Raw genomic sequence first — 17,542 nt, forward strand, 5'->3', positions numbered from 1 at the left:
TGACTGTATCTGTTATATCTGAAAGCTGCCTTGACTCCCTTGTCAGGGAAAAAAGGCAGGATATAAATATGATGATGATGATCTGGCATCTGGAAAGTTACCTGGATGGGAATGCTGTAGGACCATGCTGCTCCAGACAGAAAATAAGCATTGCTGGAGGACCTCCTGATAATGCTCTCTGCACAGAATGCTTCCTCCTCTGCTTGGAAGCTTGGATGTGGTCAGGGGGCAGGGGTCTGCCAAGCCTGGAGTCAACTGTTCAGATGCTGGCCCAGCGCCAGAGCTCTTTACCAGCCCAGCAAGAAGAGTGGAGGTAAGCACCTGAGGAGCAAGGGGGAGGATGGCACCAGATGTTTTGATTCCACTCCCTCTTGCAACTCAGGCTGGGAGGGGGATTGAGCTATGCAGGAAGTCTCTACTTGCTGCAAGCCTATGGGTCATAAACTATGAAAATGTTTGGCCCCCATTTGGTGGGATCATACTCCACAGCTGACATGTCCCTGGGTAATTCAGATATCTTTTGTCGCATGGGTGTGCAGAGCCCAAAACGCAAAGAAAGGATTGCAATGTATCCCCATTCCTGTATTGCGAGGGATAAAGGTCTGTGTCTTACTGGGCTTCCAATGTAGGTACCAGTGGGACGCTACTTCCCATATGGCAAGAGGCTGAGAATGGGGTTGATCAACAAAACACTAAGAAGTTGTGCCATAGTCACATGTTCACTCAGGTGTAGGGCACCTTCATGAACCACTGGAAGTGGGGTCACACTTCTAATTCTGCCGCAATGTTGCATCACCATTGCTGTGCTGCTCTGACCTCTGCACCTTAAGTAAGGTGCTGGAGGAGACTCTTGAGAGTCCCATGGACTGCAAGAAGATCAAACCTATCCATTCTTAAGGAAATCAGCCCTGAGTGCTTACTGGAAGGACAGATCCTGAAGCTGAGGCTCCAATACTTTGGCCACCTCATGAGAAGAGAAGACTCCCTGGAAAAGACCCTGATGTTGGGAAAGATTGAGGGCACAAGGAGAAGGGGAAGACAGAGGATGAGATGGTTGGACAGTGTTCTCGAAGCTACCAGCATGAGTTTGACCAAACTGCAGGAGGCAGTGGAAGACAGGAGTGCCTGGCGTGCTCTGGTCCATGGGGTCACGAAGAGTCAGACACAACTAAATGACTAAACAACAAATAAAGGAAGCCTTTTGCAAGAGCAACTACTTGTGCAAAGGTTCCAGGGCTCAGCCATTCTCACAAAGGATGCAATTTCCCTGACAGATGATGCAGCTGGAAGCATTCACAACGTTATATATTTCTGTTTCCTATTGGCACAGTGCTTAAACATCAAGCATGGAGCTTCACAACACTCTACTGCAGGGCAAGTATGTTATGGACCTTCTCCTGACTGCCCACTAAGCTATGTAGGCCATACACCCTGCCCCACATCCATCCTATTCTCATCTCCCCTCTAGTTTCAGGACTTTCCCACAAGTCAGGCTTCTATATATGCCTTCCATGCCTACCCCCAGGGGAGTGTAGCCCAGATTTCAGTTATGCTAGGCACGAATGTACCAGGCATCCTCTACAAAAGGCCTTGTCTATAGCAGCTGCCCATTCTCCCCCTTACCCCACTTTACAGAGTGCAAACCAACAAGCGTACACTTTTACACAAACACTTGCACATGTGTAGAGACAGCTTGTACCTGCGCTCAGTGCACTGCATGAACAAGCCTCTTATCATTGCTTCGGCAACAGGCAAAGATGTTCTTTTTCTTTTTCTGGAGGCCACCGATAAGATATTAGGATACTGTACCGTTAAATCTGTTTTTAATGTTTATGTGATTTTTATTGCATGCGGGGGTTTAAATACGTTGGTTGTAAATTGCTTCAGGGTGTTTGAGTGGGAAGCAACATAAAATGGAACAAACTCACCCACTCCCTCACAGGAACAAAGCAACTGATCTGCTGGATCAGACTAAAGGCCCACCCAGTTGAGCATTCTGCTCTGAAAGGCACACTAGCAGGACAGGAGGGCAATATCACTCTCCCGCTCGTTTTCCCCAACAACTGGAATTCAGCTGCATATGTCAAAATCACTTAGGGCATCTCCTCAGGGCTACCTGTTGCTGTGGCCCTCAGTTTTCTCTCCATGCTACTGAATGATGCCTGAGCAGTATGTATGGCCCAAGCAAGCTTAGGATCTTAGGGAGAGGGGGAACATACTCTTACCTGTGTGGGAACCAGAGAGAGAACTGAGGAGACGGGAATGCTGGTTGGGTCCATCATGCACTTCGATGATATCATGGAGAGCGGTCTGGAAGAAGGCAAACTGACCAAACACCACTGTCAATGAAGCACATTTGGCGCAATTAAACAGCAGATTAAAGAGCAGAAGTTTACCATCACACCAACGAAGCAACAGAGACACAACAGAGTGGTATTGGCATACCCCAAAGTATGTAGAATCGCAACAAAAAATCAACAACTAACAATGATTATTTAGGGGAAGCCATAACTATTTAATGTGGTACTTGCTTTGAATGTATAGCGGAGATGGAGCCTTAGTTGGATAAAACCCTTTGTGGTTTCAGCTACCACTGTCTATACTGATGTGGGGCTTTATTATTTTATATTTTACTGTATGGCTGGTTTGTATTATGTATTGTATAACTCTGCCCTTTTATATCTACACAGATGAAGGGCACACTATAAATATTTAAAATCAATCTTAACGTGCAAGAACACAGATTGCAGATCGGAGGAGCTATGGGTGCTCAGCAATATGCCCAAAATTAAGATCCAGAAGCCCCACTGGAAATGAATGAAAGCTGCACAGAAGCAGCACTTGTCTGGATTGTGCTCAGAAAAAGGCAGTCAATGTTTAGTCCCATCAGCTCCCCCAAATGCTTTCATTGTAAATACTTCTAGCAGATTCCTCCCCCTCCAAAAATGAGAGGGAAATAAATAACAGGCAGCTCATTAGTCCATTTTATTTATTTCTTTTCAAAATACTACCTTCTGAGGGCTTTGGGTTATTTATGCATATCTATTTTTTTCAAAGCATAACAGCAGTTTTTCTGACTCAAAACCCTGAGGCTCAAGTTCTTGTTGTTGTCGCTTGTTTTTTTTTGCATGCTAGATTTGTTATTTGCAGCTTGTAAATGCCCATTTACAGATTCACAAGTGCCTCGCTCTCTTGTTAGGAAATTTCAGCAGTGAAGCCAGCGGCAATGTTTGTGAACTTTGCAAAATCAGATGTTGCGCTGGAATGCTGCAGGGAGCCCCAATCTTCTCCTGATGCCCCCTCAGGTATTCCTCCAAGGAAGCTTCTCCACAGTCCTTTCTTGTCAGACTTTGTAGCACAACTTGTGAAGCCTGGATAATGCTATATCCAGTAGGTCCAAGCTGGTGTCCTTCTGAGGTTGCTAGATTACAACTCCCACCAGGCCCTGCATCATACGGCCAGGCTGGCTGGGGCCAATGGGAATTGCAATCCCTGGTGGGCAGCTTCCTAGGCCATTGGGCTACATTGGCAGGCCTATCTGGTGGTGGTGGGTGGCAGCAGTCTCTAGTAAGTGTCAAGAGAAAAGTCACCTTTTTAATTTTCCACAGTAGGCCCATCACAGCATCTCTCAATCGCAGGTAGGCCCCATTGGGATGCTGAAGTGCCTGAAACTGCCCAAGGATGCCACATGCTGACGCTAGTCCTGATTTCACTCTGCAAGGGTAGCTAACCTGGTGCCTTCCAGATGTTGGTGTTGGACTCCAGATCCCAACACTCATAGCTGGCAACGGTCAAGTATGATGGGAGATGTAGCTCAGCAACATCTAGAGGGCACCACACTGGTCACCCTTGTTCTGTGGAACCCTGGAAGTATCACTCTTCCCCAACAAAGTGTGGCTGCAGGGGACAATTGTAAGATTTCTAGAGCTCAAAGAGTCAAGGCTTTAGACCCTTGCATTAGTTCTCCACTGAATACCGTATTTCTCGCTCCATAGGGCGCACCGGACTATAGGGTGCACCTAGTTTTTAGGGGGGGAAATAAAGGGGAAAAAATGATTCCCCCCCCCCCCCAGCCCCAAAGAGCAAAGAAGCCAAGACAGTGAGCGGGATCCATCCCGCTGGCTGTCTTGGCTTCCACTTTAGCCGTGCACAACCTCTCCAGCCGGGAGAGGTTGCGCGCATCTTTGGCAGAAGCCAAGTCTTGGCTTTGTTTTTAGCCGCAGGGCTGGGGTGGGGGAAGCCCAAGGTTCCCCTGACCCCAGCCCCCAGAACAGGTCTGCTCCCAGAGCTTGCGGGGCTGGGGGCACGCTCCGAAGGCTTGCAGATAGCTGCCTGAAGCCCGAGGAGTGCAGCGTGAGTTGGCGCTGCACTCCCCGGGCTTCAGGCTGCTATCCGCAAGCCTTCGGAGCACGGCGGCAACTCCTGCTGCACTCCGAAGGCTTGCGGATAGCTGACTGAAGCCTCCGGAGCGGGGAGGGAGCGCTCCCTCTGCGCTTCGGAGGCTTCCCGTTGCTATCGCTGAAGCCAAGGAGCCTGCATTCGCTCCATAGGACGCACACACATTTCCCCTTCATTTTTGGAGGGGGGAAAGTGCGCCCTATAGAGCGAAAAATACGGTACTTTTGGCTGAAAAGTTTGGGCCACTGGGAAGGGGAGCTGAATCTCCAGGATTGGTTCCAGGTTTCTGGGGGCACAGGATTTTAGTGGGCTCCTTCTTCCCTTGCTTTCCTCTCAAACCACACTCCTCGTCCCTCTTGGCCTTTAAAGCAAAACTAATCTTGACAATATAGCAATCCTTTTCTATCAGAGAAAAACAACACAACATTTTGAACTTTTGAACTGATGAGTGCCATTTTGTCTTCAGTGCATGGCCACACCGCTCCCACACATCTAAAATTAATCCTTGGGTCTCTCCAATATAAAGTGTATACACTGCTGCATGCAGATTAAAATATTCCACTAGACCAGTCCTCAACAACTTGGTGGCCTCCAGGTGTTTCGAACTACTCCTTCCAACAGCCTTAGGGACCAGTGGAATATATTCTTCTGGAGGGAAAATCGCCAATCATGTTGCTTCTTATTATACTTCTCCCATCAAGTGGCACTTTTATTTCCTGTGTCAGGAAACAAAGATGTCATCTGCTGGGCGGAACTGTAACAACATGAACAATCTAACCATCAGGGCTTGTGAACACCAAGAATATACCATAGTCTTTGGGCACAACGATGAAATACAGGCACACTTGTCCACTGGTGTAGTTCTGAGGATAGTTTGGAGACAGGACAACACCATCTGATCCTGTGTACTGACCGCCACATGGTGCTGGAATGGGCGAAAAACAACAACAGCAACAATCAATTTGTCTGTCTGTCATGCAGTACATGCTTTTCTCTTTCCTCCCCCCTTTGTTTTTAAAGATATCAGACAATGCATTCTCTTAATACAATGCCCAGCAAGCAGTAGGAACTCTGTAGTATCTCACTGAGGAAATAGAGGATTCCACCCTAAGCAGAACTTGTGCCTGATACATATTTCATTACAAACTCTGTGCCATCAACTGGAAGGTTTATCACCATGATGTAGGGTCTGTTTGATCTCAAAAGCTGTTGTGAGCAGCATCTTGAACTATGTGGGTTGTTGAGAAGTGGAGTGGGGTACACATGGGTGGTAACTGCTTGAACGGCTCTGCTATGATTTTGGATGCATAACTATCTGTACCCGTGCAACAGCAATGCTCACATGATGCAATTTGAAGCTGCCCTGGTCAGCTTTGGGAGAATTTTTCCTTATATATAATTATTCCTTATATATCTAGTAGGTCACTGAGGTCTGTGCGAGAGCTCCTCCTGCAAGTTTCAAAAATATCAGAAGCCAGTCCCACAGTAGCTTGGAGTAGGGCTTTCACAGTGTGGCTGCCCACTCTGTGAAACTGCACTCCTGTAGAGATACAACAGGCACCCAGTATTTGCACTTTTTGGAAACAAACAAGTATGTTTTTTGTTCTGACAGCCTTTCCCAACTGCATGAATGGGTCTCTGCCATAAGTGCCTATTTTGTATCTATTGTTTTATTTAAAATATACCAGCTATCTAAAACCGTTTTCAAGCTGTTTTTATTGCACGTTGCCTTGAGACACATGTGCAGAAGGTGATAACTAACTAAACAGAAAGAAGTCCACTTCCACTCTACCCTGCTCACCTGTACACGTAGGTCTTGGTTTGTTCCACACAGGTTTTCCATCTCCTCCCATAATGCATGTCAAGGTAGACACCCCATCAATCACGTAGCCACTGCCGCAGTAGTAGGTGATAGTGGATCCCAGTTTCAACTCGCTACCAGCCCGGGTGCCATTCTTAATCGAACCAGGATCGAAGCAAGATTCTCTGGGGTTTTCTGGAAAAATAAATTGCCAGGATGTTAACTGTTTACTGCTAGCAACCACCCCTGCTTTGTCTTTCTGAATAAAACAAAGTGCCAAAGGATCCTCTCAGGAAAGAATGCAGGATGGTTTATGGAAAACATATTCTGGAGCACCTATTGACTACCTATGGAACAGGGATTCAGCAGCCTTCAGCCTTTGAATCCCTGTTGAAAACCTTTCTATTCCACCCGGCTTATGCAGGCAATACACACTGCTATACACACTTAATGAGAAACATGCCCTATGGAATTCCATCAGGATTTCCTTCTGAAGAGACCTCCATAGGATTGAAATATGTCTCAATTTATATATAAATAATTCAGGGGGGGGGGGAAATGAATCCAGAAAAAGTGTGCTCCTTTTCTCTATTCTCCCCTCATCTCCTCCTGATTTTCGTATGCATGAAATATAATTAGGGGCTTTGATTAATCCATAGCTTTTGTCTTTTGAAAATTGCTCATTAAAAGCCCAAGGCTTTTTATTGTATTTTATTTTAATTGTGAACATCGTGGCCCTGGAACAATAAGAAAATGTGCCCTGAAATTAGATTGTCATGGTTCTTTAAAAAACACACAAAACCCACCACTTCCCCCCATACCTCACCTATTCTCCCTCAAAAGATTCAAGATCTTATGTCCTCATTAGGTGTAAAAAGTCGGATACTGTAACGTCACCTCATCTTCTTTACCACTTGCTTCTGCTCATTCTGCTTATTTACAGCCTCAACTGAGTTTCCAATAACTACAAACAGAAACCATAGGAAACCTCTAAGGCAGTGTTTCCTTAAAACCATTTGACCTTCTACTAAATTTGTTGAGCTCAGTCCTCCCATGCTGGCAGCAACCACCTGTTCCAAGGTGGATGTGGAGATCCATGCATACAGTCATATTCATTCAACCAGTTGCATGCAAGGGGCTCTGGATCTGGGTAACAACCACTGGCATTAGACAAGAAAGTGGGAATTGGATATATCAGATGGCTCAGGAATGTAGGGAGCTGCCTTGTGCCAAGTCAGACAACCCATCCAGTTTAGTATTGGCAACACTGGCTGGCAGTGGCTTTCCAGGGTTTCAAATAGGAGTCCATCTCGTCGGAAACTAAAGAAGATAAGAGAACCAAAAGACACATCTAGTCCAGTATCCTATTTTCACAGCAGCTGACCAGATCCATATGGGATGCCTGCAAGCAGCTTTTCACATGCATGATTTCCAGCAACAAGTATTCAGAAGCATCCTGCCTCTGGAGGTAGAACATAGCCACTGAGCTACAAAGCTTGCCAGAATATTGTGGCAAATCAGAACATCTCTTCAAAGGCTTCACAGGTTTCTAAACTGCTTCAGGCTACAATTCAGGATGGTTTGGGCCTATTAAGTCCTATATGGTTTGGGGCCAGGATATCCTAAGAAGCAACGGCTTCCTGTTTATTCACTGAGACAGAGTTAAGCACCCGAGCCATGATGATGGCATCAGGTGGAGCTGCTGTATGACATGAATGAGAAAGGTATCGCTCGGATAAAGCCTGTGACCAGGAGCAGCTCCATCTCCTTGGAACTGGAAGGGCAGAAGGCAGGGAGCCCAGCAGAAGGTGGAGCCAGACAGCCAACGAGTGGCAAAAACAACTAAGTCTTGTTTTCTCCCCATCCGCATCGCTGCTGAGTTCTACAAGAGGAAGCACTGACAAGGAGGAGGAGGAGGAGGAAGCTGACAGCTAGAGCCACCCTTTGGAAAAAAGCAGAGACATCACCTTGCCAACAAAGGTCCATATATATAAAGCTATGGTTTCCCCAGTAGTGATGTATGGAAGTGAGAGCTGGACCATAAAGAAGGCTGATCGCTGAAGAATTGATGCTTTTGAATTATGGTGCTGAAGGAGACTCTTGAGAGTCCCATGGACTGCAAGAAGATCAAACCTATCCATTCTGGAGGAAATCAGCCCTGAGTGCTCACTGGAAGGACAGATCGTGAAGCTGAGGCTCCAGTACTTTGGCCACCTCATGAGAAGAGAAGACTCCCTGGAGAAGACACTGATGCTGGGAAAGATGAAGGGCACAAGGAGAAGGGGACGACAGAGGACAAGATGGTTGGACAGTGTTCTCAAAGCTACCAGCATGAGTTTGACCAAACTGCGGGAGGCAGTGGAAGACAGGAGTGCCTGGCGTGCTCTGGTCCATGGGGTCATGAAGAGTCGGACACGACTAAACAACTAAACAACAACAACAACAAATGTTGCAATTTAACAGGCTGAAAGGAAAATACCACGCTGTTGCATGAGAAGAACAAAGGAATGTTTATTGTCTTTGCTGGCCAGACAGAGAGGCTCAGTGGATTAACATCCAAAAGGACTGAGCACCCTCCTAAAGAAGGGGGCTTCCTAATATACGTTCCCCTTATCAGTTAAGACTATACATATGCATGGAGTACCTTCCAATCATTTGGGATAACGCCCTACTATGATTCCATATAAGGACTCTGGTTAATTGCATATTAATTAAGCAAGCGAACAAAGGACTCTCTGAGACCTTCATGCAGCATGTGGGCCTCTTCTGTATTGTGCATACACTTTGGTATGTGGTAACAAGATAAGGAGTAAGGCGAATCCTGGTACCTTGAGGAAAGAATGTTTCCTGATAAAGGTAAAGGGACCCCTGGCCGTTAGGTCCAGTCACAGATGACTCTGGGGTTGCAGCACTCATCTCGCTTTATTGGCCAAGGGAGCCGGCATACAGCTTCCGGGTCATGTGGCCAGCGTGACTAAGCCGCTTCTGGCGAACCAGAGCAGTGCACGGAAACGCTGTTTACCTTCCCGCCGGAACGCTACCTATTTATCTACTTGCATCTACGTGCTTTCGAACTGCTAGGTTGGCAGGAGCAGGGACCGAGCAATGGGAGCTCACCCCATCACGGGGATTCGAACTGCCGACCTTCTGACTGGCAAGCCCTAGGCTCTGTGGTTTAGACTACAGCACCACCCGTGTCCCTAATGTTTCCTGATACAATGGGGCAACTCTTTGGTGCAAGATTAGTTGCAGGTCTCTAATTGCCACAGTAAGAAAGAAGGCAGGTGAGCGGAGAATAGTTGAGGGAAATAGCTGCACCCCATTTGCCCCAATGGAGCAGCCTCCTCTGACTACGAGAGAGAGAGAGAGAGAGAGAGAGAGAGAGAGAGAGAGAGAGATTGCCTTGATGACGATAGGCAGCGAAAGCCTCCCTGCAGACAACTCCAGCCCCAAGCCACAAAGTAAAAATAAAAATGTTGCCTTTCTTGTCTGCAGTGTTGACTTCTAAGGGATATTATTATCAGGCCCTTTCTCCACGCTAAAGAAACTCTCACCCCTACAGGCTTCCTGCCACCATTCAGTGCCTCTATTTCTCACTCCCCCCCTCCCCACTTGTTATTCTGAAGAGCCGTGGTGCCTTTCATGTAAGGAGCTGAAGCAGCTACCGCTTGACACTCTGCCTCCCACTCAGCTGTCAGGCATCTTAGGTCTTCCTCTTGATCTCTGCCTCTGCGCTCCCTTTGAGAAAAAAATGAAATGAAACCATACTGCACAATGTTGTGCTTTGTTGCTGGAAAAAGAGGTGGGGAGGGGGATATTCCTTGACCAACTGTCCTTCCGCCCCCCCCTAGCTTTTTCATGGAGATGTCTTCTCTCTTCACTTTCATTCCTTCCTTAGCTTGGAGATGGAGGAGAATGTCAATTGATCTGCACTTTGAAGCAAACTGACCTAATTTGCAAACTCCTGGACCAATACGCAAATCAGACAGTAATTATCCTTCAGGATTTTGCACTTCTCTGAATGCAGAGATACAGTTTGTGGCTCAAAAGTGTTTATAATATGTTGAGAAATGTGCACACTGAGATAAAATACATGTTTAATTGAGCATTTTGTGATAAAAAATCTTATCTAAGTACTATGTATATATGAATTACACATTAAAAAGAATCACAAAAAAGAACAGCAACCCTCCTCATATCTTAGGAACAATGGAAGCTGCCTTATTCTGAGTCAGGTCATTGGTCCATCCCCTCATTCCCCCCCCCCCTTATTCAATCTTTATTATTTTTTAAAATATACATTTATACAACATTTATACAACACTCTCTGTTTTTGTTTGTAACAAAAAAGAAAATGATGGCAAGTGAAGCAAAGATACTTTTTATACCTCACACAATACACATGACACTAGAATTTATGAAAAAAGAAAAGAAAAAAAAAGAAAAAAAGAAAAAATAAAGAAGAAAAAGAAGTTTTAAAAAAGACTTCCAAACATTTTCATTGTATGTTATCTGTTGTTATCTGTTATCTGTTAAATACACTTTTACCGCACAGTTACTTATTTCTTCTATTTTTTATCATATTTCTATTTAAATTGTCAATTACCTTTATATACTACAAGGCTCAGTCTGGCTCTGCCAGGAGATTACCCTGTATACCATGGTTCTTCAAATATTCTTTAATATTCTCCATTCCTTGTGGACTTTTTGTTTCGTTTGGCCTCTGACTCTTCCCGTCACCTTTGCTATCATTTTCATCTACAATCAGGGGCAGGAGTTCTCCCGGATTTCAGTTCAAAATATTTCCCATCCCTACTTGGGGATTTTGAGGATTGAACCTGGGAGCCTCTGCATGCAAGCAGATGCTCTGCCACTGAGCTATGTCTCTGCCGCTCACAACCCTCAGTTTTAGCTCCTGCAGTCTTTAATTTCCCCTCACTGGATGGAATGAAGTGACATCACTCCATTACATCCAAAAATCCAGAGTTGAGTCCCTAAAGTGGCTGGAATCTTGCATGCCTTCTTTCAGCAACTCCTGCAGCCAAGCTGGTGCCAACTGTATTGCTTTCCTTTCCTTTGGACCACATCAGTGAGGCCAAGAGGGGGAGAATCTTGTTGGCTGGGCAGCCCAGGACCTCCATAAACATCACCCAGGCTTGTGCCTGGGAGAGGTCACTTTGGTGCTGCAAAAGCAGCGAAAACAATGCGAGAGCCAGCAGTTATGAGTTATCATCTCTACCTGATTGACATATGGTACGTGTGCTATGGGTTGCCTTTGTTGGTGGGAGAGATCGCCGTGGTCAGCCTGGACAGAGGAAGCTCTACAGCAGCCTTTCTCAACTTGTGGGTCCCCAGATGTTGTTGAACTACAACTCCCATCACCCCTAGCTAGCAAGGCCAGAGCTCAGGGATGATGGGAGTTGTAGTCTAACAACATCTGGGGACCCACAGGTTGAGAACCACTGCTCTACAGAGACTTCTAAACCATTTCGCACAAGGATGCAGGGAGTTCAGCCTCACCATCAGCTTTACGAAGACCAACATCCTGAGTCAGGACATCACCAGCACTCCTAGCATCAGCACTAGTGGCCACACACTTGTTCTCATTTTGAAGGAGCTTCAACCTTGTAATCATTTTGGGTGCCTTTTTAAAAAACTAGAGCTAAGTGAATGCCTTAAAGGAGCAACAGCTAAACAGGTTTAATTGGCTGGATGTAAATAACCAATAATTGAGCTTTTCTATTTTTTTTTTTAAACCCCAGAATTTGTTATTGCTAGGTCTGGAGATGGGGGGAGAGGCAGGCAGTGTATTTTAAAAACATGGCTTACTAACCTGGGGCTTGCTGACAGATTAGTTTATCCTGAGATTAACAGCCCCCAAACTCACATAAGGCTCATGTTCAAGAAGTGAAAGAGAGGCTGACAGTGTGTTAAAACAGAATCGGCAACAGGTGGCATAGATGGGGCAGTGGGGTGGGGAGACAGGGGTCATTCTCTTTCACCCTAGAGTAAGTTATGGTGTGAATATTGAGACTTCTGCTGGGTGGAGTTTCATACAGAAACACACAGGACGTATTTAAACTGGCTTAAGTCCAGTGAGTTTAACAGTCACCCTTTCTGCCCTGGTGAAACCTAAGAAGCATAACTGATTTGGGGAGTAAGACAGAGCTACAGATTCTCTGGAAGCGAATCACCTCGTCAAGAGGCAATGCATCCTGGGCCAGCCCTGGGGACTGTCTGAGCTTGGCTGGACAATGCCCCATTTGCCCTAATGGAGCAGTCTCTAATGCAGCTGGGGTCTTCTTAAATTCCTTCTTGGTTCTCAGTCTTGTCAGCATGCAACAACTGAGTTCGCTATTAGAGGGAGTGATGGGGCTCAGGTGAGACTTGAAATCGGGACTCCCAAGATTACAGTTCATTCTCTCAACAGCTACACTGCATTAATTCTCAAATGGAACTAACTTCACCACAGAGAAGTCTGACTCTGGAGCAAAGTTTCATGTTAATTTTTCCCTTTGAACAAGCCAGAGTTGAAGGGGAGAGAGAGACAGGGCAGAGCATCCAAATTCCTTTTAAAGAATGACATCCGTGCATTCAGCATTAAGTCAAGAGAGGTTACCCCCACCCCCACCCTTTCCCTCCAGAGAGAGCTAACAACCCATGTGAAGCAATCTTTAATCCTGCTGCGATACACAGAGAGGCGCACCTGGTTAACCCCCCAGTGCTCTCCAAGTACTCTGGAGGCTGAAAGCTGAGAGGAAGTTGCAAAGGGCACGCTCTGCTCTTTGAAGGGTTGCAAATGCAGGATGGGATTAGTCAAATGCAGAGAAGAAATGGAAGGGGAAAGAAGATGGAATATATTACACCTGTACAATCCCACTTCGTTCCCTCTGCAGATGTTCCTCACCAGGCATCCACTTAGGAGATTATGCTTTTGTTTTTAAAAAATAAATTGCTCCCTTGTCCCCTTTGAAAATGTTAGACGGTGTGATTCTCAGCTAAATGGCAGCAGGTTTATACATGAAAATCAGCAGTGTTTAATATTTCCTTTAAAACAAAAACTGCTCATGGAGCTGCAATCATTCCTGGTTTTGAAATTCTGATGGCTTTCCTTCTAAATGTGCACCACACTGCCTTTACATGAGACTAGAAGCTCAATCCATGTCATTTCCAGGTAGTGTTGGGAAGACATGCTTGCCTGAACCCCTGGGCAGCCACTGCCAAACAGTATAGGCAAAACTGAGCTGGCTGGACCAATGGATTAGCTCAGCTTCCTCTGCCCCACTGCTTTCTGTTGCTTCCCTCAACCATGGCGCAAGCTCCCATTCTTCTCTCGCTCTCTCCTGCACGCCTGTCTCTCTAACCCCCTGCCCCCCCCATGCAATGCTCATGACAAGCCTTCATTGCCACAATGGTAATATAACATAGATGTCTGCTGAATTAAATGCGACTAGGGACTGGTAGCAAAAGATAGGGCAGGATAAAAAAATGGTAGAGATAATAACAACGTAGCTATCTCCTAGAATTTGACACACACCTGTGTAATAGATTACAAATCCCATGTTGCTGACGGAGGCGTCACTCCGGAAGGCCAGGAAGAGGTTATTGCTGCTGCTCTCAATCCTCTCTGGTAGTTGAGTGTCGTAGAAACTCCCAATAAGGGGGCTAAGCGAGCTGGGACCATCATAGATGTGCAAAAAATCGTATCCTGGTTCCAAATTGAAGCTGATGAAGAAGGTAGGAAGGGAGGAAAATCCATGTGTTAGATTTATTACCATTTCCACCACTGCTACCAAGTATATTTGCCCCTCTATTAAAATGACACTAGAATTAAGTGATAAACTAAAACGGAGTTGAGAAATATTTTTCTGTCTGAGCACAACCTTCTGCGGGGGGTTGCATGTGATACTTACCTTTGTACAGAAGGTTACATTTCGGCCATGCAGAAGCCAGAAAATTCTACCCCCACCCCCACCCCCACACCATATATCTCTCCATCATTTCTTCAGGCAAGGAAATGGGATAATCAAAGTCCAGGGTCACATTCCAGCCAGGCAAAGTACTCATGGAGGGCACAAAGCAGGGGTAGGACAGGGCGTAGCTCAGAGTCCTGAGAAGCAAAGAGAAGGGGCTGCATTTGGCCCCTTGTCCTAGGTTCACCCACCATGCAAAACAGAAAATAATGACAGGTTTCAGCACAGCAAACCTTTATTGTTTTCAGCCAGCAGCCATAAGATAAACATCATAAATAAAAATCCAAGCTCAAAATATGGGAGAAGAAAACAACAGCAACTAAAAATTGAGACTTAATTTCAGTTTTGCTCGAAATAGCATCAAATCCAAATATACCAATGACTGAAACATCACCATGGCAATTAACTACCAAGTCTGAAATAGCTTTTACTTGGATTCTTGAGTGTAGAGAGAAACCCCATGGGTCACATAAGAGTTTGCGTCATACAAGAGGTAACTTAACTTTTTTTAAAACAGAGAAAATGGAAGTAGGATAAAATAGCTCTTTGAAATTGGGAGCGCGACTCAAGATAGAAAAAGGGGAACTGCATTAATGTGGAAGGTCTTCCAATGCAGAAGCTCCAGAAATACAAACTCATTGTGCCAATGGAACCTGGTGGGATCTGCTGGCATGGCTTAAAAGTGAATGGTTGTGAAGGTTTCTCAGAGCCTGCAGAATGGAATGGTAGCCAGTAGGAGGTTCTATTATGGTCATGCTAAGATTTACAACATGAGATAGAAAAAAAATTGCCCATCAAAATAGAATGTTTTGATTTTTAAAAATGCAGCCTTGGGATGTAAACACCAGCTTCAGAAAAGGGCCTGAAGATCTGCTGGAACTGAGATGGAGTCTACAGTCATTGGCCCTCTATGTGGAGGCATACTGTGGGGAAGAGGAATAGGATTGTGCCTCGTGAACCACACCCCAATGTCATGCATCTGCCCTGCCCTGCTCCTTTGAGCTCCACGTGTTTGGCAAAAGTTTAATGGGGAGGCAGATGTCCTTGCAAAGGCTCCTCCACAGAATATGGAACTCTAATTTGTGCAAGGCTCCAAATCATGCTGTGGAGCCTCCCTAAGTAGAGCCACCTCACCTTTCAGACTTTCGTCTAACAATGCACCAAAGTCAAGGAGACATGGAAGTTTGGAGATGAGGCCAGTGGCAAAGCCCTTCATCCCCTGCTTCATTACAGTGTTGACCCTTCATGTGGCCACGTACATGAAAAGGGCTCTCACATTAAAACAACACTATAAAGGTAAAGGTACCCCTGCCCGTACGGGCCAGTCTTGACAGACTCTAGGGTTGTGCGCCCATCTCACTCAAGAGGCCGGGGGCCAGCGCTGTCCGCAGACACTTCCGGGTCTTTTTTCCCCTCCATGCTGCTTTTATTGTGTATCAGTATAAAACAACACTATACTGATACACGATAAAAGCAGCATGGAGGAAAAATACAAAGCGTGCTCCCATGAGATTCATTTGGCAGAATGACAGGATACTGATTTAATAAACAATAATACACACACACATACACACATATATACATATATATTTCCAATTTCATATATATATGAAATATGTAAACAAATGTATTATCCACTGGTTCAGAATACTTGTAGGGAAAATATGAGTTGTCACTTGCCAGCAAAAAGGCAGCAGAAAAGGCTTCCTGGTGGATCTGTAAAGAGCTACTACTGCAAAGCAGGATCTACACTGTACCTCCCATCCCATTGCTCTCACTTCAGCAAATGAGGTGGTAAGGAGAGACAGGGAGCAAAATAGCATCTTTAGGGCCTTAACAAACAGGGATAATACAAGCTGGGGTTTCAACTTGGGCTAATGTGTTTATCACGCTGGCAACACACTGGTTAACAAATACTCCAAGAAAAAGCAAAGCATATCTGTATAACAACTTTTACAACCCTTTGGTTATTTCCCACCTCCATTTCCAAGTTTGCAGCAGCTGAAACTGAGCTCAAAAGTTAGGCTGAGAAATGTTTCTGCCCAGAAAGATTTATCACTGTTGACAAAAATCTGCACCGTGACAATGAGGAATGTTCCCACCCAAAAAGATTTATCATTGTTGACAAAATCTTCACCCTGCCAAAAGCAGAATTAAAATCTGACCAATGTTACAAAAGCTCTTTGCCTGATCTCAGAGCATTATCAGTAAGGAGGTTTTCTAACAGCTGAAGTTCCAGCAAATGCCTGCAGCCATTTTGGATGGTGGCTAAAAAGCATCTCATATGATCAAAGGCGTTCAGTTGCCAGTGTGGGTCTTGCAGAGGACACCCATCTTTGATTTATTTCAATGTTCTATCTACAAGAAGGTAGGAACAACCCCAATCTTCATTCCAGTTTTCCTCCTTGCTCAAATTTGCAAAAAATAGTAACAGAAAAAAACACATCTATCTAAGTGGGGAGAAGTCAGTGACTAAGAATATCATACAGTCCAATTGTTGTAATATTAATATTAATAATAGTTTTTATTTATACCCCGCCCTCCCCAGCCAAGGCTCAGAGCGGCTTACAAGCAATAATAAGGAGGACTGCTGATGTTAATGACACCCCCTCCCCCTTTTGCATTAAATGTGAACTGTGTTACGGAAGTCATTCCTTTCAAAATTTATATTCCCCTCCCTACACAGGTAAGAGATGTGCACGAGCACATAGATTAAAACCACCACACAAAACAGATTCCTGATGTGAGCACATAATCACATCAAGATTCCTTTGTGTCTGATATGTTCCTCAATCTGCATATGCACTCATATGCACCCATGCACACCTGAAAAAGAAAAGGAAATATGCACATTGAAAAAATATGTCAAACTGAACCTGCACTATGGTTAGAACCAAGTCTGGAAATTGAATACAGAATCATGTAAGGGCACTAAAGTACTGGTGGTGCCCCAGGCACCCTGAAACTCTGCCTCCAGGAGAAAAGAGAAAATACATGATGATTAACACAGAGGGGGTTGCTCCTTTTTTTTTTTTCATTTTTCCAAATGATTTTCTTTCCATTTTTCCCATTTCCCCCCAATTTTTCAAATACGTTTGCGTTTTTTTAAAAAAAGAACTTCACATGAAATTCTTATTTCCACATGTATTTCTCCTAATATTTGTGGATTTTTTGTACTTAATTTTGCCAAGTGTCTGCATATTTGCAAGCAATTTCCCTCTCCTGTAATGCATTTTTGTAAATTGTTTTCTTCTAATATTCAGATTTCGTGAGCACTTTCTCCTCATATACACTAGAGAGCTGCATCACGCAGTTTGGTGAAGCGTGAATTTCAAAGCATAGCAGCAAACTGAAGAAGGCACCCCCCTCC

At 45.0% G+C, this 17,542-nt stretch overlaps 1 protein-coding gene across 2 annotated transcripts in view; it reads right to left on the reverse strand.

Annotated features, from left to right (window-relative positions):
• CSMD2 (CUB and Sushi multiple domains 2) overlaps positions 1-17,542 on the reverse strand; it is a 477,324-nt gene that overhangs the window by 86,685 nt on the left and 373,097 nt on the right. For both annotated transcript variants that reach the window (XM_028738980.2, XM_028738982.2), the window contains 4 exons: positions 13,737-13,924; positions 6,200-6,394; positions 5,207-5,323; positions 2,226-2,339 (listed from right to left, as the gene is read on the reverse strand). In XM_028738980.2, coding sequence (XP_028594813.2) covers positions 2,226-2,339; positions 5,207-5,323; positions 6,200-6,394; positions 13,737-13,924 — 614 coding nt within the window. The remainder of the gene's footprint in view (positions 1-2,225; positions 2,340-5,206; positions 5,324-6,199; positions 6,395-13,736; positions 13,925-17,542) is intronic.

This window comes from Podarcis muralis, chromosome 7, assembly GCF_964188315.1.
Source record: "Podarcis muralis chromosome 7, rPodMur119.hap1.1, whole genome shotgun sequence".
NCBI lineage: Eukaryota > Metazoa > Chordata > Lepidosauria > Squamata > Lacertidae > Podarcis > Podarcis muralis.